This window comes from Petaurus breviceps, unplaced genomic scaffold, assembly GCF_028583685.1.
Source record: "Petaurus breviceps papuanus isolate PSGF00001 unplaced genomic scaffold, PetGlider_PUasm1.0 582, whole genome shotgun sequence".
In the NCBI taxonomy this organism is placed as follows: Eukaryota; Metazoa; Chordata; class Mammalia; order Diprotodontia; family Petauridae; genus Petaurus; species Petaurus breviceps.
This window is the reverse complement of record NW_027186390.1, coordinates 1,799,689-1,824,902: the sequence shown is the minus strand read 5'-3', so window position 1 is coordinate 1,824,902 and position 25,214 is coordinate 1,799,689. Positions and strand designations below refer to the sequence as shown.

Sequence of the window (25,214 nt, the reverse complement as noted above, 5' to 3'; positions counted from 1 at the left end):
AATAGGGAACAAATGGAGTTTGACAATTTTTCTATGTATCTTCTTATGGTGACCAAAACATAAAGTTAACAAAGTCTAATCCTCACATTATATTTATGTATTGTTCATGTGTATGTATGTTTTGTATGTATATACATAAATTACACACACATACTATACATATACATTTGTATATTTATGTAGATGCATGTATATATTAGTATGTGTCTATACATATGCTTACAAATGTAGTTTATGTTTAGAAACTCACCTATGTACATATACACATGAGTCAAGAAGACCTGATTTCAAATCCAACCTCAGACACTTGTTATCTGTGTGACCCTAGACAAAGTCTTTTAACATCTATTTGCCTCAGTTTCCTCATCCGTAAAATGGAGGTTATAATAGCATCTACTTTTCAAGGTTGTTGGGAAGATGAAATGAGGAAGTAATTGTAAAGCACCCAGCCTGGTGTCTGGCTCATAGTAGGCACAATATAAATATTAATTGTTGTTGTTATGGTTGTTTTTGTTATCATCTACACATATATAACAAGTAGCATGGATATGCATATATATCCATAAGTTTATCTAGATCTGTCTGTGTATACATATATTTATATCTCTATGTGTGTATACATAAACATATATTTGTATACACATATCATGTACATATTTTTGTTTATTCGAATTTATTTTATAGCTATATAGCTGCACAGATACATACATATATACATATATTTAACAAATAGATACACATGCATATGTATGTTTCTGCGTGTATGCATATGTGATATGCATACTGCAGACTTGTTCAATATAAAGAAAATAACCAGAAAGATTGAGGCACCCAAACTATAGCTCCTCAAAGAGAAAATGCATCTGAAAATCTACAACATAGTTAGCTGGAAAATGGGAATGAACAAGTAGAATTAGAGAACATACCTTCACATGTGTGTTTATTTGTTTCTTGTTTCTTACTCAAAAGTGATATTGGCATAAGCAAAAATGTCCCAGGAACAACGGGAAAATATGACTTTAAAATAGCTAATATATAAGACAAAAAAAGTTTAAATTCTTGTAATTCAATAATTTAATTATTTAACCAATAAATACAATGAAATCTGTCTGGATCTATCAGTCTCAAGGAAACTATATACATATGTGTATATATATATATATATACACATACATATGTGTGTGTGTATATAAAAGTAACAATAAGTCACAATTATATTGTGTTTTAAGACTTACAATGTGCTTTCCCCACACTAATCCTATGAAGTAACTAGTGGTATTATCTCTACTTAATAGATGAGAAAGAGAATGTAAATGTTTAAGGCAAGACTGTACCTAGAGGCTTTGCTTACCATATATAGGCTTTGGTTGAAATATATTCCCACATCATAAAAGTTTCCATCATGACTGATGAGTCGTGTTCCATTTCTTGGTTGTTCTGTTTTAGACCAATGAAGAGCACAATTTCCAAGCCGGTTGAGTACAGAAACCTCAAGGAAGTAGGAACCTTTAGGCACCTTGTCTTTGATTCCTCTCAGGCATTTTAATTGGATTTGAATATGGTGAGGTTCTTGGGATCTCTCATCCTAAATAAAAGACTAAGTTTTTGAATTTTGCAGCAGTTGAATGCGACCACAAAATATATACAATAAGTTGCTCAAAAAAGAATAACAAAAAGTCAGCAAGCTTGTTTTTTTTTTTTGTCACCAATTCTGTCATTAGCAATGATAAGTATTGAAGATGCTTGGTATATAACTAAAAAGTCAAAAGGCACTCTTTTAGATTGTAGGTAAAAGAAAAAAATATATTTATTTTTTTAGTTTCTATGCTAAAAAAATCAGATCACTTTGCTCTAATAAGAGAGGATTCCCAGGAAAACAACACTTCTTTAAAACGACAACAACAACAACAAACCAGCATACCTTCTAAGACATGGATGATGGGTGACATGACCACTAAGCTTCAGGCATATAGCTGGAAACATGGCAGCCATCACCTATTACAATAATTATAAGTCCTGCCAAGGTGATTAGTGCTTATAGCACAGGGCAAATTTGTACCTCAGCTTATCAGATAATTTAATATTCTTCTAAAAATGCAGTAAGTCGATATGCCCCATAGGGAACAAGGGGGAGAGTGGGAGGAGGGAAAACATTTGTATTTGCCTGAGACAAAACCTTGGAAGCACAAAATACTACCCATGAAGCATATATATCAAAATATACTTTATTGGATATCTGAGCTACTCTGTTAACATTTTGCTGAGACAAATAGGCCATAATTGTATTTGTGAGAGAGGTATACAAATAGATGAAGCTTTTATTAGACTAATATTGTCGTAGATAATCAAACCAAAACTCATTTGAGATTGTAAAAGTACCCAGATGTCTTTAAATCACATTTTCTACATTTAATCCTTTCACAATGACAAGACCTGAAAGAATCCCTCTATCACTTCATGCTTTTAATATGAGCCAAAATATTTCATTTGGGGAATATGATTTCTCCCTTGACCACTACAGCTACAAACTCTACCCATTAACCTACAGCAGACAATAATCTCTCTCTCTTTTTTAATCCTGCCTGGGATATATTTTGGAAGAGATAATATGCATTTCCATATAGATAGATGGCTTCTGGAATTAAATCAAGGAGTTCAGTAAACAGTTAAAGTTGTTCAACTTCTTTTGTTTTTCATACAAACTATACTTAACAACTAATCAGAATGACAATTATTTTCCATTTAATTAAAAAATCTTAATTAACAATGAAGACTTAACCTTGATATTTTGGTTTCCAAAGTATATATAAAAAAATTAACATCATGTGAATAAATAAGACAATCTTTTTAAACCTCAAGGCAGGATTACCGATGCAGCCAGTCTTAGTTATTAAACACATTCTAAATTAAACGCCTCTATGAATTTTATACTGAAATATATTTTGATAGTTTTGCATGCCAAATGTGACATTTTGTATTTGAGATTCATCTTCTGCAGTAATTTTGGAAATGTCATACAAACAAAGATTTTGTCATTTACCAATGGAATTACTATGCATGGCCGGTTAGCCATCTCTTTTCTGGCTCTTCTGGTTGTTTCAAGTCAGCAAGCCATAAAAAATCTTTATCTCTCTGAAACACAGCAATTTGGAAGATAATGGAATGGTGACTGGGGGGCAGAAACGCCAGTCTGAGGAATTATACCACAATCTCTCTTGCATTTACAACCTTCCTCAAAGCGAGTGTCAGAGGAGGAGGGAAAGGAGACAGAAGATTCATCACATCTCAAGCCTTGTCTCATTTGCATGGTGGCATGGCTGTCTCCTTGTCTCCTGCAAGACTTCTCTTGGATAGCACTGTCAAACTCTTGGGAAGAACTCTAGTCCCAATGACTTTAGACATTCTGCTTAAGCATATTGTTCTATTGGGAGGAAAAAAAAAAAAATATATATATATATATATATATATACTAAGATTTTTTAACATCTTCTGTATAAAAGCTGCAAAGGGATTGGAAGGTGGGAAGAGAAATAACAATGCACAAGCCAATCGATATAATTGATCCTATCCTTTATCCTTTTGCATCCAAGAAAAAAGACCAGTTGTACAGAGCCTCACCTTGCAGCAAGGACTTGTGATTTTCTTTGATTCAGCAGGCACATCCGTAGCATTGCCAAACGTGGCTACAATTTTCTTTTGACCAATGTCCATCAGTTGACTTATTGCTCTGCATCATTTACAAAGAGAGAGAGAAAGAGAGAGAGAGAGAGAGACAGAGAGAGAGAGAGAGAGAGACAGAGAGAGAGAGAGAGAGAGAGAGGAGGGGTGAAAACTTGACAATGGAGTATAATGTAAAGTGTTTGCCTTGGGAGCTACAGCACAATTTAATATTTTCCTTAAATGTGTTATCAGACTAGCTGGGAACCAGACTAACCCATTACTCTGGGGCTGTTGTGTACTGAAATCCAAGAAGGGAATTGGAGGCAAGGGGCACAAAGCATTAAGTACAATTGTTTGCTTAACAATAGGACTTAGACTTGCTGCCAGATGGCTCCCCTTTGTATCATAGTGTCCAACACTTTTGGAAATAATTCAGATTTTCACTCACATTTATAAGAAAGTACAGTACTTAGAATCATAAAAGGTCAGAGCTGAAAGGCTCCTTAGAACTCATCCAATCTAACATGCTTATTTTACAGATGAGGAAAGTGACTTGCTCAAGGTCATACAGACAGCAAGTGGCAGGAAACACTTCTTTTCACCAATTTGCAAGCATCCTCTTTGTTTTTTATTTCTATAGTGCGGATCTGCAAAGAAAATCAATTGACATCTCTACCTGTTCTATAACTTGTGAGTGCTACCTGGGGCACTGAAAGGTGGTGATTTGCTGGGGTCGCAAAGGCAACATATGTCAGATGTAGACCTTGAGCAAGACTTTTCTGACTCTAAGGTTGCCTTTCTATCTAGTAAGCCACCTGGACTCTCATTTGAATCATAAAGGTCAGTTAAAGGAGCATTTAAAAATAGTTGCTTAAATGGATAAGTAGTTCATAGGGCCTAAACTTTTCTCTTAATATAATGGCCCTGGTATAAAATTGATTCTTTACTCTCCTCATATCCTCTGGGCTCATCTTCTTCTGTTAACATTTACTGGCTTTACCCAAGGTCCTTTCTTATTGTTTTATTTTTTTGTCCATTTGTTTGTTTTAAGCTACTAGAAAGTCATGACAACTTTAAGCTGATTCCCCAAATTCATTTGAATTAAGAAGGAGCTCACATTTCACTGCTCCTGAACTTGAGTTTAATGCTAACGACAGAGCCATCTGTGACAATGACTGTTCTCCCACCAGAGGAATGGCCTGTTCGAGTCTTTGAGCTCATTTAGTTTCCTGTGATGGAAATGATTTCGCTTAATTTGGTTAGAGCTACATTGACACAAGGGTTCATTAGGACACCCATTTGCTTGCAATTCAATTTCAAATTAAATACACTTTGTTGTAAATTTTATTACTTTTAAACTACTGTATCTATTGCCTTTAATGGCCACTAATACACAGTTATGAAGGTAAACAGATTTCATTACTGAGCATCAAACATTTTAAGTAAACATAATGAGAGTTGGTTTATTTGGGATTTTTCCTGTGTGTGTGTGTGTGTAAGGTTTTTTTTTTGTTTGTTTCTTTCAACAATATCCATGAAATAATTTCATAGCTGCTAGTGAAATGTCCTGAGCACTCATTTCATGTAATTTGACATCAGCTATCCTGGAGAAAACTTGAGGCTGAAAGCTCAGATTCCTCAGTCACAACCTCAGTTTTCCCATGTAACTAAAGAACCACTTGACTAAGTTCCCCCTGAAGCACATCACTGGGGCAGCAGACATCAGGTGCATCATGCTGAGGGATGTGGAGGCTGGCACTGACCTTGTCTGGTATGGAGCTACATTGAGCAAAGAATCCCTACTGAGGTAGTCACAAATAAAGCTTAAATCAGAGGTGGGGAACCTGTGACCTTGAGGCCACATGTGGCCTTCTAGGTCCTTGGGTGAGGCCTTTTGACTGAGTCCAAATTTTACAGAACAAATCCTTTTGTCCAGAAGAATAATCTGTCATGATTCCCTCACATGTACCTTGAGAGATGGAATTATGCAATAACAGCAGAATGCCATGTACTAATAATAATGAGCTGATAGCATTTGCATGGCACTTTATGGTTTGTAAAGATTTTACAAATATCTCATTTTATTCTCACAACAAACTTAGGAGCTAGGTGTTATTATTATTGCCATTTTACAGATGAGAAACCTGAGACAAAATGTCTGGCACATTTTTGCTGTTCAAGTGTGTCCAAGTCTTCTTGACTCCATTGGGGGTTTTCTTGGCAAAGATACTGGAATGGTTTGCCATTTCCTTCTTCGTTTCACTTTACAGATGACGAAACTGAGGCAAACATAGGTAAGTGACTTGCCCAGGGTCATACTGTTAGTAAATGTCTGTGGCCAAATTTGAACTCATTCTGACTCAAGGCCCAGAACTTTATCCACTGTGCCACCTAATTATTCTATGGCATATAGCAGGCATGTAATTATGTTTACTGAATTGGACTGAGGAAGTCAGAGGTTAAATGACTTGGTTAAGGTTGCATAGATAATAAGTATCAGGGGCAGCATTTGGATTCAGGTATTCCTTATTTAATCCATGGAGCCTCCTAGCTATTCTTTCAGAAACTAGCAAGATATCCTGGTCCTATTACTACTACTGCTGCTGCTGCAGCTACGGCTACTCTTCCTGTGGATGCTGCTACTGCTGCTGCTGCTGCTGAAGATGACGATAAAGGTTTTGATGATATCGTGATAAGCATAGAGCATTCACATTCTACAAAGCTCAGTACACGCATTTTCACAGCTGAGCCTCTTGACAATGATTTGAGGTATTAGAGTATCAGCTCCTTGAGGGCAAGAACAACTGCCTTTGTTTTCTCATCATTATAAGCTTAGTTCAGGGCTCATAGTAAGTACTTAATAACTGTTTTTTAATTGAGTATTACTATAATTATTAGTATTCCAAATTTATTGATATGGATACTGAGAAATCAGCAAAGTTAAGTGATCTCTGTCCATAGCATACAGTTGGCAAGTATGAATGGCATATGGACCTGGGTCTCCTTGACTCCAAATTCAGGGTCAGTTCAAACTGGGACTTCTTAAACTTCATATCCTGGAAGGTGTTTTTGGTAGTGTTATGTAATTATGACCCAGGCAATTGAAGTATGCAGTAGAAATCCTGTTACCAAAGGTTCTTTGTAGAACAAAAGATTCATTCTATACCCTGAAATAGAACCAAGTCATCTCCCAATCACCACCCATAGACCAAGACAGTCCCTCTCTGCCAGGAATGAAGCTAAAGTTCTAAGAGCTGAGAAACAGTTACCAGCATAGCCGTTAGGAAGAGCTCAGACAGAAAGTTGAGCTCATCAAATTGTGCTCTATTCAGTCTACGGAAATAGGTATTTTTTATTTAAAAAGCAATGTGCCCCACATTAAACAACCTTGTATATGACATGTGAGTGCTTTCTTGAAGAACTTCTTCCTTCTCACATTTAGAATTCTGCAAGAAAGAAAATATAAATGTAAAATAATTTTAAAGGCTACTTTAAACATCTATTTGAAAAGTAAGCATTGTTTCAAAAATTCTGAGATATATTTATTTTTCACTGAGACAGATACCAATCATTCAGAGGTCATATAGGACATGTACATAAGGCCTGAATATGTATCTTATTTATACTGTTTCACTCCTTGTAAGAAAATTATGTATGAGATAGATGATGTACATGATCTTCCTGTCTAAAGAGAATAATATTTAATATAGATTCTGGAAGTATCTCTAACACTCAAATGAAGTGCTTGATCAATTAACTAAGCCCAGTTAATACCTATTACTCCATCTACAATTAAAAAATAATACCAGACTCATGTAGAACTTCATTGGTATAATAATGAGGGAGAGAACAAACAAGCAATTAGGATTATGCCATGGTTCATACCATAATCCTTACCTGGAATGCTCTCTCTTCTCCCTTATGCTTATCTTAAGCTAATAACACATTCAAGATCCTATCCAAGACTCATGCCCTCCATTAGGCTGTTCTCAACAATTAGGGGCATCATCATTTCCTCCTTCATGAAGATCTTAACTCATCTATACACCATATAAGGAAAATTATATATCACAAATATGTATATATGCATATTTGCACACATATATATTTACATATATATTAGTTTTTTGGACTATTAAAATTGGTCAAGCTTATCTCAATATGTTTTTTTTTCTGTTTTTAGAGAAATATGTAAAGTTGCCTTCAGTACTTCAGTCTTCTTGGATGTGTTATGCTACCTGTTCTTAAGAGTTCAGTAATGAATTTAGCCCTAGAAGCCCTCAATAAGAGTAGCACGTCAACTTAAAATCATTGTATTTTGAGGTGAAAATGACATTAGAGATCATGTAGTCCAATTTCTTCTTTCCAGAAGCAGAAATGAGGACTGAGATTATGAGAGGCTCATAAAGGTAGAGATTTGCCCAAACTCACACAGCTAATTATCACAGTCAAGACTAGACCTTAGATTTCCCACTTATCTATCTGATGATATTCACCTTTATCCCCATATCACACTGCTATAACTTCTCTCTTGATACAAAAATGAGAAGGGTAAAAGAACCCTTTTAAAGTTCAGTTTTTAAAGAAGATGGCTTCCACCTTCTGTCAAATTCCCATCTATTACAGAAGCAAGTTGGTTAAAAGGGTAGTCTAGTAAATTCACTAATAATCCTTTATGACATTTTCCTTCCAAAAAGCTTTACAAAGAATATTCAGAATTGCTTTTGCTTATTTATGCTAAAATTGTACTTGTTGAGGGAATCAATTTCAGGACACCACCTCCCCATAATATCTCCCCACCCCCACCCCCACCAACCCCCACCACTATAATTTTCCTCCCATCCACCATCTTTACTTCAGTTTTTTCTACCGTGGCCCAAAATTTTGTTAACATATTCTTTATATCTTCCTTTTATATTTCTTTCACCTATAGCTACTGAGTGAAAGCCTAAAGATGTTCCACTCCTTTCAATTAAGAGGAGAGCTAAGTATATTCCTTCCTCCCCACTGCTTTTAGATTATATTATTATTCCTCAATAATCAATCAATAAGCATTTATGAAACCCTATATGATTCTAAGTACTTAGTACTAAGTACTAAGAATTATTTAGCACTATGTACAATTTGTTTCTACCATCTACTTCCCATTCTTGTTGCTGTCATCAATTGACTTCAAGATCATCCTGGCAACTTGTTCAATGATTTTAAGATCTAGTACACAATGTTCCACTCTATATACTCCTTTTCATCCTTTGAAGACATATTTATAGTAGACATAGATATGTGGATATATGTGTGTATGTATGGAGAGAGAGAGATTAAACAATATATTAAAAAATAGTGTATACACTAGTGTACACTAACAGATTGTATTTGTACAAAGAATACATGGTGGTTTGCCATTAGTAGAGATATAATATTATTTAACCATATTAAAAATATTTAACCAAAGTTTTATGAGTATTTCAGTAGATACATTAAGACATTTGTTTTAATACAACAGGTTATTTTCTGTTTCTTTTAAATATACTAAATTTTAGGAATAAATGGATCTTATCTTAAATTGAGAACCAGTAAATGTCTAAAACCAAGATCGATCATAATTTGTAATGGATGTAAACCAGTATCCTTTTCAACAAAACCATATATGAAACAAAATCATCCATTGGCACCAGTTCTATTTGACAAAGTACACAAAGCAGTTGATGGCAGAATTGATAAATTGTTGGACCTGTAATCAAGAATTTATGGGTTTGAATCCAGTCCCACACATTTACTAGCTATGCAATCCTGGACACATCATTTAACCTCTATTTGCCTCAGTACCCTCAACTGTAAAATGGGGATAAAATAGTATCTTTCAGAGTTATTCTATGAAATGAAATATTATTTATAAAAAACACTTAGTATAGTACCTGGAATATACCAGGCACTATATAAATGCTTATTGTCTTCCCTACTTCAAGTCTTGATTATAGCAATAAAAAAATAAATTGAATAAATAAGCATAGGAAAACAAGAAACAAAATTATTGCTTTTTGCATTTTATATAATGGCCACCCCTAGAGTCAAATAAAATTTTAATTGAAACAATTAATTAAAAGCAAACTTGTAATATATAAAATAATTCCATATAATACACAGCATTTCTACATAATACCAATAAAATCCAGCAGCAAGAGTTAGACAGAAAAAAATCCATTAATTAGGGGTGGCTAGGTGGTGCACTGAATACAGCACCAGACCTGAAGTCAGGAGAACCTGAGTTCAAATCCAGCCTCAGACACTTAACACTTACTAGACATGTGACCTTGGGCAAGTCACTTAACCCCAATTGCCCTACATTCTTCCCCCCCAAAAGTAAAAAAAAACACCAAAAACAACAACAACAAAATCTAGGGGTGGCTAGGTGGCGCAGAGAATAGATCCCCGGCCATGTAGTCAGAAGGACCTGAGTTCAAATCCGGCCTCAGACACTTACACACACACACACACACACACACACACACACACACACACACACACACACCCCTAGCCATGTGACCTTGGGCAAATCACTTAATCCCATTTGGCCTACCATCCCTCTACAAAAAGAAAAAAAAAAGAACAATCCATTAATTACAGAATGTATAAAATAATTGAGAGTCAACCTACCAAGGTATGCAAGGTATTCTAAAATCTTAGTAGAGTTTTAAGCCTTCATAGTTAAAATGAATAATAGTTTAATGAGATAACTTATGTAAATAAAATCACCAATTACAATTTATACAAATAAAATTCATTTCTCTTAAGTAGGATGAGTCAATATAACAAAAATTACAATGCTACATTTATTAATTTACTTATTCAATGTCGTGCTAATCAAACTATTAAAGAAATATAATTAGGAAAAATATTAAAAATCATATGAAAGCAAAAAATTCAAGAATTTCAAGGAAAACAAGAAGGGAATAAAGATTAATCAAGTGTCTATTATGTTTCAAGCAATGTGCTAAGCACTTTAAAAATATTAGCTCATTTAATCTTCATAACAACCCTGAGAGATAGGTTCTATTATTGTCCTCATTTTACAATCAAGGAAACTGAAGCAGACAGAGGTTAAGTGACTTTCCCAGAGTCACAAAGCTAATAACTGCTAAGTCTGAATCTGGACTCAGAACTTGACTCTAGGGCCAGCATTCTATTTACAATGACATCTCTCTGCTTCAAAGTGGGAATAAAAAGGGTCTATCTGTGCCAGATCTCAAACTATACTACAAAGTACTAATTCTCAGTACTATTTGTAAATGATTTTTAAAAATAGAGATTGATCAAAAGAAGAGACTAGATATATTTCATACAGAAGCAAATTCCCAGTACTATACTGTAAAAGAAACACAAGGACTCCATACAATGGAATAAAGACTCACTACCCCACAAGTCTCTTAGGAACATTGGAGAAAGAAGTTTGGAAGAAATTAGACTTAGACCAACACTTCACAAGTCATAATAAAAGAAGTTCCAAATGGATATGTGGGCAAAATATAAAAAGTGACATCACAAACAAATTAGAAAAATATCCCCATCTGTGTATACCTAGAACATAGCACATAGAAGGTACTTAATGATTTCGTTGAATTTATCATCATTCTTATAGTATTTCTATTTATAAAGGCTTTAACCTTTCTGGTCTTAGTTTCTCCATCTCTCAATTAAGAGCATGAGAACAGATAATCTCTAAACCAGGGTTCTTAACTTGGAGTTCATGAACTTATTTAATTTTTGATGTCATGATCTTCTTCCAGAATGAAGGACAAATAACAATAACAAAACTTTTTAATCTAATATATAGATAACTGTTTTCCCCTCTATTTGGTTTCCTTTTTAATACTATACATTTCATTTTATTCATTTACTATATAATTTGATGCATTTATTAGAATAAATATTATTTCAAGAAGGTATCCATGGGCTTTCCCAGCCATTAGAAGGAGATCATGATGTAAAAATAGTTAGGAACACTTATACTCTTTTTGCTCTAAAACCTATTATCCTAAATTAATTAACCATTCTGGGACACATGTTTAAAAAGAAGTTGGTTAAAATGATTGGGATGTTTACTTTTCTTCAGTTTTTTGTCACCTCTCACACTCTCCATAATCTTTTAGCAATCCCTGGAAGTGATTATTCATTCATATAGTCTAATTTTTTCGGTTAACTTGGCATGTAATTTCATTTTTAAATGATAACCATTGTATTCTCAGAATGTCATTCTTGGAGTCTTCTTCTCTGGAAAGGGAAGGGAAGAGAAAAAAAGAAAAGGGGAAAGGCAAGGGAAAAGACAAGGCACAGCAAGGGAAGAAAAGAGGTGGGGAGAGGAGAGGAGAAGAGGGAGAGGAGAGGGAGAGAAGAGCAGTGAGAGAGGAGAGAAGAAGAGAGGAGAGGAGAGGAAAAGGGGAATGGAAGGGAGGGAAGTGGAGGGGAGGAGAGTGGAAAAGAGGGGAGGGGAGAAGCAATCACTTTGAAAAGTAATAGACACATAAGAAGTATCAGACAAGGTATTTATAAGAAAATTCCAAGAATTATATATTTGAGAGCTGTTATTTCAACTTGGTCACAACACAAGCATAGCAGAGTATAATGACACTTTTTTTTCCCATTCTCTCCCTAACATAAAAAATATCCAAAGAGCTGACCCAACCAAGTGGCAACAGCAATACAATGTGTCTTCAAATAATGAAAGTACTGTAGAGAACATTAAGATACCCTACTCCCCATTCACATGGGCCATTCATAGAAATTTTCTGGTCATTGAATTAATTCACTCAACTTTCAAAAAATTCAATTGAGAACCAGTATATATCTAAAACCTATCATCTATATATCTAACATATATATCTAAGACCTATCATCATATGTAATGGATATAAACTAATGTCCTTTTCAACAAAACCAGATAAGAAACAAAAACATACATTGTCACCAGTTCTATTTGATAAACTACACAAAGCAGCTGATGGCAGAATTGGTAAATTTTTGGACCTGGAGTCAAGAATTTATGAGTTTGAATCTAGTCCAAGACATTTATTAGCTATGCAATCATGGACAAGTCATTTAACCTTTAATTTCCTCAGTGCCATAGCTTTTCTACAAACACATAGAATAAAAGTAATATTTAGAAGTTAACAGATCCCAAATATATATATATATATATATATATATTTTTTTTTTAAAGCAATTGGGGTTAAGTAACTTGCTCAAGGTTACACGGCCAGTTATTTCTGGGTGTAGTGCTGAGTATCTGAGCCCAGATTTGATCCAGGTCATCCCGACACTGGAGCCGGTGCTCTTACTCACTGAGCCACCTGGCCACCCCTGAGCAATTGGGGTTAAGTAACTTGCTCAAGGTTACACGGCCAGGTGTTTCTGGGTGGGTGCTAAATGTCTGAGCCCAGGATTCAATCTCCAGGTCTTCTCAACACTGGAACCTTACTTACAACAACTCTTACTCATTGTGCTACCTGGCCGCCCCCCAAATATATTTCAATAATGTTTTGCAAGGGATACGATAAATAAGTGTGCTCTGTTGAATGTGTATTGTTACACATTATAGAGCATGATATAAATGTAATTACTTGAAATGATATAATAATTATATAAACAAAATTACAGTGAAACTCTGCCTTTTAAATATAAAACCTAAGTTTCAAATGTTAGCTAAGACCTAGAAGTAAATTTTGAATGGCATAATTTACAACTCATAACTATAAGTATCTGCATTATGCAGTTAAGAGTATTCATAAAATGACTTGGACTGAAAAAGCAAACTGACTGATGGAAAGCCTTGTAATAATGTACAATAATGCTTGGAAAAAACTAACAACTTAATGAGATATACCTTCCATACACACTCCAAATTTTTGTAAAAAAAAAAAAAACGTACCCCGAATGTCCTTTTAGGAGAGACTTTGACAAACTGGAATGCATTCGGCATAGAGTAATCAAGATTGTGGAACAGAAAACAGTTAGGTTTCTCTGCACTTTTTAAGCTAATTAGTCTTCATACCCCAATAGAATCTAACCAAAAATTTGAAGTGCCTACTATATATGTGGCAACATGCTAGTCTCTCAGCATATGAAGACAGAATAAAAACCAGTGCTTGCTTACCAGGAATTCACATTTTAACTAAGTTCATTGGAGAAAAATAGAGACCTGGTTTTCGTATAAAAAATCATGAAGGACATTATCAACCCCACTTCAGATATAAGGGGCCTGAAATTCTTTGGTTTGACTGAGTTGTCATGGCAGCTTTACGAGTTTACCTTTATGATCTGAAAAAGAAAATGAAATATCATAGCCTCCAGAGAGAAAAGAAACAAGCAAGTGTTTGTTGAGTGCTTACCATGCTTCAGGCACTGTGCAATGAGCTTATGAAGACAAATGAGAAATAGTCCCTGCCCTCAAGGAGTTGATGTTTGAGGGGATTGAGAGATAAATTCTCAATATATAGAAAGGCCAGAAAGATACAAAAGTATGAAAAAAAATCAGAGAATCTATATTTTTAAAGAGAACAGAGATATATAGGACTGTCATGGAGGAAAATTAGTGCAAAGTTAAAGATAATTTTTTGTTGTTGTTGACAAAAAATGATCCATTTGTGTAAATGATTTCCATAAAAATCTAACTATCTGTTCTAATACTCAGTTTCAGTTACTTGCTTAGTAGTCTCCTATTAAAAAGATAGTGTCCATATATTATCCCCAGTGATAGCCTGGTGTCAATGAAGTCTTCCTAGGAAATCACCTGTTCACGGCTATGAAATTAAGTACGAGGGAGGGAATTTCAAGATCTTTTGTACTTCTGATTAAAGCTTTCTACATATCACTCTGTGAGTTTCATTGTGACTCAATTCAGTAAGTACTTACTGGGTAACTACTACATGCTAGGAATTTTGTTAGGTATAACAATAACAGCAATGAAAAATAAAAACCATCCCTGCCCTCAAAGTAATAAATTCACATTTGGGCTATTTTAAGGGGATGCACACTGATAGAAACAGCTGGAATGACTGATACAATGAATATCTTTTTTTTTAATTTTATGTTTATTTTTAGCTTACAACATTCATTTCCACACGATTTTGAGTTGCAAATTTTCTCCCCATCTTTCCCCTACCCACCACCCCAGAACAGCAATCCCACTGAATATCCCCTCCCCCAATCTGCTCTCTCCTATATAATCCCCCATCCTCCCTCCAATTTTCCAGTAGGGCAAGACGAATCTTCATATCCTAGCGCCTATATATCTTATTTCCCAGTGCATGTAAAAATAATAATAATGATGATAATAATTTTCTTAAACATTTGGTTTTAAAACTTTGAATTACATATTTTTTCCCTTCTTCCTTTGGCACCCACCCTTACTGGGAAGATAAGCAATTCAATATAGGTTGTACATGTGTAGTTATGCAAAAAAATTTCCATAGTGGATATATTGTGGAAGACAGACTATATTTCCCTCCATCCTATCCCACCCTCACTTGTTTTATTTTCTACTTTGACCCTGTCCCTTTTCAAAAGTGTGTGCTTCTAAATACCCTCCCCCCCAATCAACCCTCCCTTCTATCATCCTCCCCACCACCTTCCACCCCCCCCCTTATCTCCTTCCCCCTACTTTCCTGGAGGGTAAAATACCCAATTTAGCGTGTAAGTTATTCCCTCCTTAAGTAAATTCAATGAGAGTAAGGTTGACCCATTCCCTTTTGCCTTCTTGCTCTTCCCCTCCATTGTAACAGATTTCCCTTGCCTCTTTTATATGAGATAATTTACCATATTCTTGTCTCTCCCTATCTCCTCTCATTATATTCCTCTCTCACCTCTTAATTTTATTTTTTAAAATATCATTCTTTCCTATTCAATTGATCCTGTGCCCTTTGTCTATGTATACCTGTACACATATATACACACACATATGTATTCATACGCACATATACCCTCCTACATAGACATATATATGTATACATACATATATATATACTCATTTATATTGCCTTCTACTATTTTCATGCTGAGAAAAATTTCATAAGTTACAATTATCATTTTTCCATGTAAGAATGTAAATAGTTCAAGTTTAATAAGTTCCTTATGATTTCTTTCCCCTGTTTATCTTGTCATGCTTTTCTTGCTTCTTGTTTTTGAATGTCAAATTTTCTATACAACTCTGGTTTTTTTTTATCAAGAATGCTTGAAAGACCTCTATTTCATTGAATGACCTTATTTTCCCCTGAAACATTATACTCAGTTTTGCTGGATAGATTCTTGGTTTTAATCCTAGCTCCTTTGACTTCCAGAATATCATATTCTAAGCCCTTTGATCACTTAATGTAGAAGCTGCTAGATCATGTGTTATCCTGATTGTGTTTCCACATTATTCAAATTGTTTCTTCTTGGCTGCTTGTAATATTTTCTCCTTGATCTGGGAACTCTGGAACCTGCCTATAATATTCCTAGAAGTTTTCTTTTGGAGATCTTTTTCAAGAGGTGATCAGTGAATTATTAAAGTTTCTATTCTGTCCTCTGGTTCTAAAATATCAGGGCAATTTTCCTTGAGAATTTCTTGAAGGATGATTTCTAGGTTCTTTTTTTGATCACTGCTTTCAGGTAGTCCAATAATTTTTAAATTATCTCTCCTGGATCTATTTTCCAGGTCAGTGGTTTTTCCAATGACAAATTTCACATTGCCTTCTACTTTTTTTCATTTTTTGGATCTGTTTAATAGTATCTTGATTTCTCCTAAAGTCATAGCTTCCATTTGCTCCATTCTAATTATGAAGGAATTATTCTCTTCAGTGAGTTTTTGAAATTATTTTTCCATCTTACAAATTAAGCTTTTTCAGGTATTCTTCTCCTCATTGGCTTTTTGAGCCTCTTTTGCCATTTTAGTTAGTCTATTTTTAGGGTGTTATTTGCTTAAGTCAGGTTGTTGACTCTCTTTTAATGATTTTCTTGCATCATTCTCATTTCTCTTCACATATTTTCATCCACTTCTCTTACTTGGTTTGCAAAATCCTTCTTCATTTCCTCTATGGCCTGTAACCAGTTCATACGTTTCTTGGAAGCTTTTGGTGCAGGAGTTCTGGATTTGTTTTCTTCCTCCCATTCCATGCTTTGATCCTTTTTCTCCCCAAAAGAGGAATCTAAGGTTTGACTTCTGTGCTTGCTTTGCTTTCTTTGCTTGTTCATGTTGCCACTCAATAACTTGACTTTTGAGCTTTTTTCCACAGTAGAACTTTGCTTCCAGAGAGGAGAGCTTTGTTTCAAATTCCTGGGAGTTTTGCAGTTGCCAGAGCTATTAGTTGGGTGCCCTCTCTGAAGCTTCCACAGGCTCTGGCACCTGGCCATATACCTCAGGATCTGCACCTGAGACAGCAATCCAGATCCAAGCAGGTTAAAGCAAGAGCAATTACCCCTCAGAATGGTCACTTAGTCCCCCTACTATCTGCAGGTTAGGAGCAGCTCCAGGCTTCTCACCTTCTTACCCCAAGGTCAGAGGCCAGACCACACTCTCAGTACCCCTGTTCCCAAAGTCCACACTGATCTTTTACTTTGCCTTTGGCATTTATGTGTTGATAATTCTGGAAACTGCCACAGCTGCTGGAGATCCACTCTTGTGAAGTCCTCTGCAGCCACTGGTCAAGGCTGCCCTGAGGCTGAAACCACAGGCTTACATGGGGCAGGGCTCAGCTCCCAGCACACTGTGATGGACCCTTCCTACCAGCCTGCCAGGCTGCCTTCAATGGAAGATTTGTTTCTTTCTGTCACTTTGTGCATTCTGCAGCTCTAAAGTTTGTCTAGAGTCATATTTTATAGGTATTTGACGTGGTTATGGGGGAAATTCATGGAGTTTTCCCACTTCTACACCACCATCTTCTCTCAGCCCCCCCTCCAACACAATGAATATCTAAACAATTTCGCTGTTTATTATGTATATTCTTAGTCAGTCAATTTCTGATCAAAGTATTCAAAGGTACCTAGGAACCTGGCACAGTTGTAATTTTGCCCTCTTAACTATAAAACAAACGAGTCTCAGGCTTCAGGAGCCACTCAGGTCAATATCCAATTGTGTTAGAGCTAAAAATTTCATAGTTAGATCTTAAGTATTTTATGGGATGTCTCACATAACACCCAAAAGGGCCATGGGTGCCTATTTTCCAGACTAGTTTATATGGCCTTGCTTCATACATTATTTAAACATCAATTTTTTATACATAGTTAAATTCCCTCCAAAAATTAATTTTGCCTTTCTTCCTCAGATCAAAAAGCCCTGTTGGATTCAAATTAGTCTATTATGACTCACATGGTCAGAGTCAAGAAATTTTAAAATATAGATTATAAGCCTTTATTTGTAACTATAATGAACAATATCAGGACTCCCCCCTCTGAAAAAAAAAACTAAATAAAGTCATACCACTCATTACATCTTTCTGTTTAAGAATATTTTAGAGTCCATCCACCTTACTGAGAAGACCTAGGAAGGAGCCTATTGAAAAACCTATTTCAGATCTCAAAAAAAAATTTTCATTTAAACTCAAATAAATAAGGAACAGAGCCAATGTTTGCTGTCCTTTGCATTCCTCCAATCACAGTTTCTTTATACCTGTCTTTAATTACTTGGGGGGAAAAATGAAAGATTCCACAGAAGCTGAGTCTTTTTCAGGACTTTTGTATAATAACTGTCACAATGTATCACAATTATACTTTAAAAGCTTGATCATCATGCACGCAAATTTGTTTTAAGTTTGTTCAAGCCTTATTGAAGTGTAAAATGGCATTGAATCACTACTAATAATTTTTTTACCTACACAGGAAAAAAAATTATATCAAAGATTCAATGCTTAAGGTCCTGTCGTCTATGAGCATATAATACATCTTTTACATGATAAAAATAGGAAACTTGCTTCTAAAATATGAATTATTCACTACATTGTATAAATGTCCTTCTTTCATATTCACAAAACCCCAAAGTCAGTTATGTAAATTTCAACCTACACTAATTACCTCAGGGTTGTGCTAGTCAAAAGCTGGTAGAAACAGTAGGGGGAAAAATGACATTTCAGACTCTAGAAATCCATTTGCTAGATATTTTTCCAATAAAAAATATATTTACATTTTCTAAGAGTGAAGCTGCTTGATTTTGCTCTAAATAAAAATGCTTCCCCTTACCTCCTTTCACTTCTTCAGTATTTCTGAAATTTTTTCCCTTTGAATCTATAGTATATTTGAAGACTAGAAATGACAATATAGACTCTCAAAAATATGGGCTATTAATTTTTGGTAGCACAGCTTTCTATCCTTCTGCATTTGAGAGTTTTCATATTAGGGCATCCTTAATATTTTATATTACATTTCATTAACAGTTCTTCCAAGAAGAAGCATGATATTCATTAGGGAAGGCTAAACTGGTAATAGGACGCAGAAGATATTCTCAGAATTACAGATGATGAGAGATGGAAATAACCTCACAGGTCATCTAGTTCAACCCATACCTAAACAGGAATCCCCTTGACTATTCTACACCAGTGGTTTCTCAGTATCTACCTAAAGACCTCTAATAATGGGGTTACAAGTCAGCCATTTATTTTTTTTCTCCTAAGGTTGAGCAAAAATCTCCCTCCATAATCTCTACCCATTATAAATCTAATCCCTCTTCCATATGATTGCTTTTAAGATACTCGATAATATTTATTGTGACCCAGTCACAAGTCATTTTTCTCCATATTGAGCAGCCTCAATTCTTTAAATGATATTTTTTAGTCCCCCCAGCATCCTGGTTGCTCTATTCTGAATGCATTAAAGTTCATCAGTGTCCTCTCTAAAATGTGGCATCCAGAACTGGACATAATCCTGAAAGTGAGAGTGAATCATAGAGTAAAATGAAATGATAATACATGCCTCATTCTGCACACTGTAAATCTATTAATGCAGTGCCATAAGTCACCAGTATTTTGTTTGGCATGCCACACTGTCCACTAATTTTAAGTTTGTACAACACTTAGAAGCTTCACATTTTTTTTTCCAAACAAACACCCCCATCTTTAGTTGTGCAGTTGAATTTGGGAAGCCAAGTATGGAACAACATTTATTCCTGCTTAATTTCACTCTTACAAAACAATAGAAGCACAGACTCTCTGTGTTAGAAAGGGCTTCAGAGGCCATGTTGTTCAATGTGTTCCGCATCAAAAATCCTTTTTATAATATAACCACAAAATATAGTCATCTAGTTTGAACTTGAAAACCTCCCATAAAATGGAACTCAAAAGTCTCTTGAGCCACACCATTCACTTTGGATAATGCTTTGAACAGTCTTGGCACTTAGCAGGTGCTTATTAATTGCTAGTTGACTAACAGGTCTAATTGATAATTGGATTTTCCAAACAACATGCCTCAATTTTCTTCTTCAAACCTTCCACACACTATTCCTTTTTCTGTACTCTCAGGGACCAAGTAAACAATTTTAATCTATCTTCCACATGACAAACCTTCAAATACTCAAAGACAGCTCTCAGGCTACCATTACCACCTCTCCCCAAAGGCCTCCTATTTACTGTAAACATACCATATTACTTCAAACCATAGCCATATGGAAAGTTCTTAAAGCCTTTCCCCATTCTAATTTAATTTCTCCCAGCTTATCAGTTATTGTTGTTGCTGTTGTTGTATTCTAAGATGTGATGCTGAAAACTGAACATGATACTTCAAATGTGGTTTGACCAGGGGCAAAGTACAGCCGTCCTATCAAATCCCTAGTCTTGAAATCTAGGCCTCATTTAACCTAAGACTACTCAATTTCTTTGCCTGTCATATGATAATATTGAAGCAAATTGAGCTTTAAGACCAATAAAAAAACAGAACTGCTTGAAATAAACTGTTATCTGCCTATGCTTACCCCATGTTGTACTTGTGTTAAAAGAAATAATAATAAACTTATTAAGTTTTCAAAATCATTTTGAAACTCAAAAAAACTTGATATTTATTCCTGTTAAATTTCATCTTGTGAAATTTGGATCAATATTTTACCCTGTGTAAAACTTTGCTGAAGATTTAAATTCTGTCATCTAACATGTTGACTCTCATACCTAACTTCATGTCATCTGAAAATTTGACAAGCATGCCATCCATGCATTTACCCAACTGATAAAAATTTTATATAGCACAAAGCAAATCCTAATCACTTGGAGTACTCCACTAGAAACTTTCTTACAAGTTGACATGGAACACCTGATTAAACTTTGGGTCTGCTCATTCAATGAGTTCTCCATCTATATAACTATTATGACTCAGCCTAAGTTTTATGTATCACTTCCCATAATATACCATTCTGAGATCCTTATCACAAAAAGAACTTAATCTGATGCTATCAATTCTCCATGAAGTATTTTGTGTTCATCTATTCCTTTACTACATGTTCATTAATTAATCATCCCTTTTATAACACATTGTAAAGTTTTTCCAAATATTGGAGTTATGTTCACTGATATAAATATTGTAAACCCTAGACTGCTCTTCTTTTTTAAATCATGACAATAATTCCCCATGATAAAGTCCTAAAGTACTTCTCCAATTCTCTACAATCTTCCAAAAATCACTGATAACATCTCATCAATCATATTTGCCAGGTCTTTCAGTACCCTGGGATGTAGTTTGGGTCTAGTGACTTAAACTCACTAAGGGAAGGCAGATGCTCCTGTACTGTCTTCCTGCCTATTTTGGGTATCATTTCCCTATCAGCTGTTTTGTTCTGTACTTTCCAGTCCAAAGATCATTCTTCTTGGCAGAGAAAACAGAATTAAAATAAGAATTGAGTAGTTCAGCTTAATTTCTGCCTTATATCATACTCATCCTCTTGATTTTGGGCAGTGATCTTAACACATCTTTGCGCCTTCTGTTTCCACCCAAATAGCAAAAAGCAAACAAATAAAAGAACTAATCTTTGTGGTGGTTGTTGTCATTAATTTTCTAAGTTAGACACAGCTTATTCTGAGCATTAGCACTGCTCATAATTTTTTTTAAATAGGAGCATGTCATTGTTTTGTATTCATCAGCCATTTGCTGACTTATTTCGCCTATTTATCTTTACAGAGGTTGTAAGATCTAAGTTGATCGGGGTGTCCAGGTAGCACAGGGAGTAAGAGCACCAGCCCCAGTGTCAGGATGACCTGGAGATCAAATCCGGGCTCAGACACTTAGCACCCACCCAGAAACACCTGGCTGTGTAACCTTGAGCAAGTTACTTAACCCCAATTGCTTTAAAAAAAAAAAAAAAGATCTAAATTGATCAGAATTCTTAGTATATCATTGGATCATTTCCTAAGAGCTGAAAGGTGCTTTTGATATCATCATATCCCACCTCTTTATTTTATAGTTAAGGAAAATGAGGCACAAAGACATAAAGCGACTTGCCCAATTACTTGCCACAATTAAAAATTGCCTAAGAGAGAATTTCAAATTGGGTCTTTCTGACTGCAAGTTCAATGCTTTATATACTCTCCCACATATCCATATCATTCTCTTTAGATATCTCTACCATTGTTCCTCTCTTAAAAAGTTTATATTTTTCTGCATGTCATGGCTTTCCTTTTCCCCCTCGACTTATCTTTCCTATAGAATTTTAGGCCATGGAATACTAATCATCCATTCTCCATATCTTCAAAATCTGCTTTCCCCAACTCTAAGGTGTTCTTGTGAAGTCCAAAATATCAGAAGCACAGGCAAGAGAAAAATGAGTAGCATTTACTTAGGGTGTTAAGGTTGCTTAACACCTCTTGTTTGATTCTCACAACAACTATGATGTAGATTCTACAACAACTGCCATTTTACAAATGGGAAGATGGAAGCTGAGAAAGGTTAAGTCACTTTCCCATGGTCACCCTCCAAAAAAATGCCAGAAGCAGGGTATGAATTTAGGTCTTCCTGAGTCTAAACCCAGCACTCTGATGACTCTTGGACATATCACTGATGGTGTTTTTCATTCCACTCAGTGCCTTTCATATAATAATCACTCAAATATATGTTGATCAACTATTTCAATAAATGTTGTCGAATAACTTTTATGCAAATAGCATTATTCCTGGCATAACTTGGTTACAAAGAAGTGTAAGACACAGTTATTGTCCTCAAGGAGTTCCTATTATAGTTTGAAAGACAAGGCACATGTACATGAAGAGATAAATATAAAAATAAAGTAATATATGCTGAGATGTTAGGGGAAGTAGGGTTGTACAGTGGACAGAGAGCATCAAGCCAGAATTCAGTAAGATCTGAATTTAAATCTAATCTCAGACACTTCCTAGATGTGCAATCCAGAGCAAGTCACTAAACTGAAGGTCTGTTTCCTCAACTGTAAAATGGGAATGATAATAGCATCTACCTCAAAGGGTTATTGTAAAAATCAAGTGAGATAATATTTGTAAAGCAATTTGCATAGTTCCTGGCACATAGTAGATATTTAAAAATGCTTATTAGTTTATGTTAAATCAGTAGTAGAGTAAGCACTATAAGAGTTCAAAGGAGGGAAACAGATAGCACTGAGGGCTCAGGGAAAGCTTTCTGAAGAAAAAGAAACTTAATAATGAAGGATAGGTAGTTTTGGGATAGACACGGAGAAGGAAAGGCATTTTTTTTTAAAAGCAATCGGGGTTAAGTAACTTGCTCAAGGTTACACGGCCAGTTATTTCTGTGTGTGGTGCTAAGTATCTGAGCCTGGATTCAATCCCCATGTCATCCCGACACTGGAGCTGGTGCTCTTACTCGCTGTGCTACCTGGCCACCTCCCAGGGAAAGGCATTTTATTGAAAGGTTATCACATTAGCAAAGGTTCAAAATAGCTATGTGTTTAGAGGATAATGATAAGGCAAGTCAACCAACATTACATGCTTCTATGTTCTATATATTGTTCTGTTTGGAAACTCCATTGCCTATACCCACTTCTGAGTCACAGTTCAAAGGTCAAGAGGAGCATGCTTGATTAAGAAATAGCAGGGGCTCTGAGGAGGAGCAGTTATTGCAATACAAAGGAATCAAGGGCCCTTCCTGAGTAAGGGCCAGGGCAAAGAGAACAAAAACAGTGATCTCATTAGAAAGAGAAATTTCATTTAAAATAACTGCTTACAATGTAAAATTCTTGGGGATCTGTCTGCCAAGACACAGGAACTATATGAACACAATTACAAATCATTTTTCACACAAATAAAAAAAACTTAACAATCAGAGAAATATTAATTGTTTATAGACCAACACACTACAATAAAAATACCACCTAAATTAATTTAATTGTTCTGTGCAATATCAAACTACACAATATTTTTATAGTGTTGGAAATCAATAAAATAATATTTGAAGAAAGGCAGCTTATCAGTACCAGATTTCAAACTATATTACAAAGTGGTAATCATCAAACCAATCTGCTAGTGGATAAGAAATAGAGTGGCTGATCAGTGAAATAGTTTAGGATCCTGATATATAGAAGGAAGTGACCAAAGTAAAGTAATATTTGATAAACCCAAAGATCTGAGCTTTAAGGACAAGAATGCATTGTTCAACAAAACTTGCTAGGATAATTGGGAAGCAGCCGGGCAGAATTGAGCATAGAGACCAATGTCTCACACTGTATGCCAAGATTAGGTCAGAATGGGTGTATGATTTAGACATAAAAGGTGACATAAATAAATTAGGGGAACATAAAAAAATATTTCTCAGATCTGTGGATAATGAAAGAGTTTGTTTCCAAAAAAGAAGCAGAGAAAATCATGGGAGGTAAAATTAGTCATTTTGATTATAAAATTTTTTTAAATATATATTTTGCACAAACAAAACCAATACCTCTAAAATTAGAAATGAAGCATGAAACTGGGGTAAAAAATTTTACAGCAAGTTTCTCAAAATAAGGTCTCATTTCTCAAATATATAGGAAATTGATCCAATTTTACAAAAATAATACCTATTCTCGGATTGATAAATGGTCTAATGATGTGAACCATAAAGTGAACAGAACCAAGAGAACATTGTACACAGTAACAGCAATATTATAACAATAATCAACTGTGAAAGACTTAACTACTAGATCAATACAATGATCTGCAACAATTACAAAAGACTCATGAAGAAAAATATTATCTACCTCCAGAAGAGAACTGATAATGTCTTTGTACTGATTAAAGTATATTTTTTTCACTTTGTTTTTTCTTACTTCTTTATTTGCAACATTGCTAATAAGGAAATAGGTTTTGCATGACTTCATATATATATATATGTGTGTGTGTGTGTGTGTGTGTACATATATATATATATATCGATAGCATATTGACTGTTTCTGCAAAGGGTATGAGAGGAAATGGGAGAAGTGAAAGAGTTTAGAACTGTAAATAACAAAAACAAAATTGTAACCTTAAAAGTAAAAGGAAAATTAGCTATTTCAGAGCCAAAAAAAGGCTTCTGGGCTTCTGGAAGCAGATAGGAAAGTGATGGGTCCTATAGAACCGAGCCAAGAACTGAATGTCCCAGGGTAACCAGAAAAAGAA

The 25,214-nt window shown here is 35.0% G+C and overlaps 1 protein-coding gene across 1 annotated transcript in view; it reads right to left on the bottom strand.

Moving 5' to 3' along the window:
* Nucleotides 1-958: 958 nt before the first annotated feature.
* LOC138173472 (orofacial cleft 1 candidate gene 1 protein homolog) overlaps nt 959-25,214 on the bottom strand; it is a 117,585-nt gene continuing 93,329 nt past the window's right edge. Inside the window, exons 7-10 of the mRNA XM_069103475.1 lie at nt 7,048-7,106; nt 3,619-3,727; nt 1,335-1,585; nt 959-1,028 (exon numbers count right to left, since the gene is read on the bottom strand). Coding sequence (XP_068959576.1) covers nt 959-1,028; nt 1,335-1,585; nt 3,619-3,727; nt 7,048-7,106 — 489 coding nt within the window. The remainder of the gene's footprint in view (nt 1,029-1,334; nt 1,586-3,618; nt 3,728-7,047; nt 7,107-25,214) is intronic.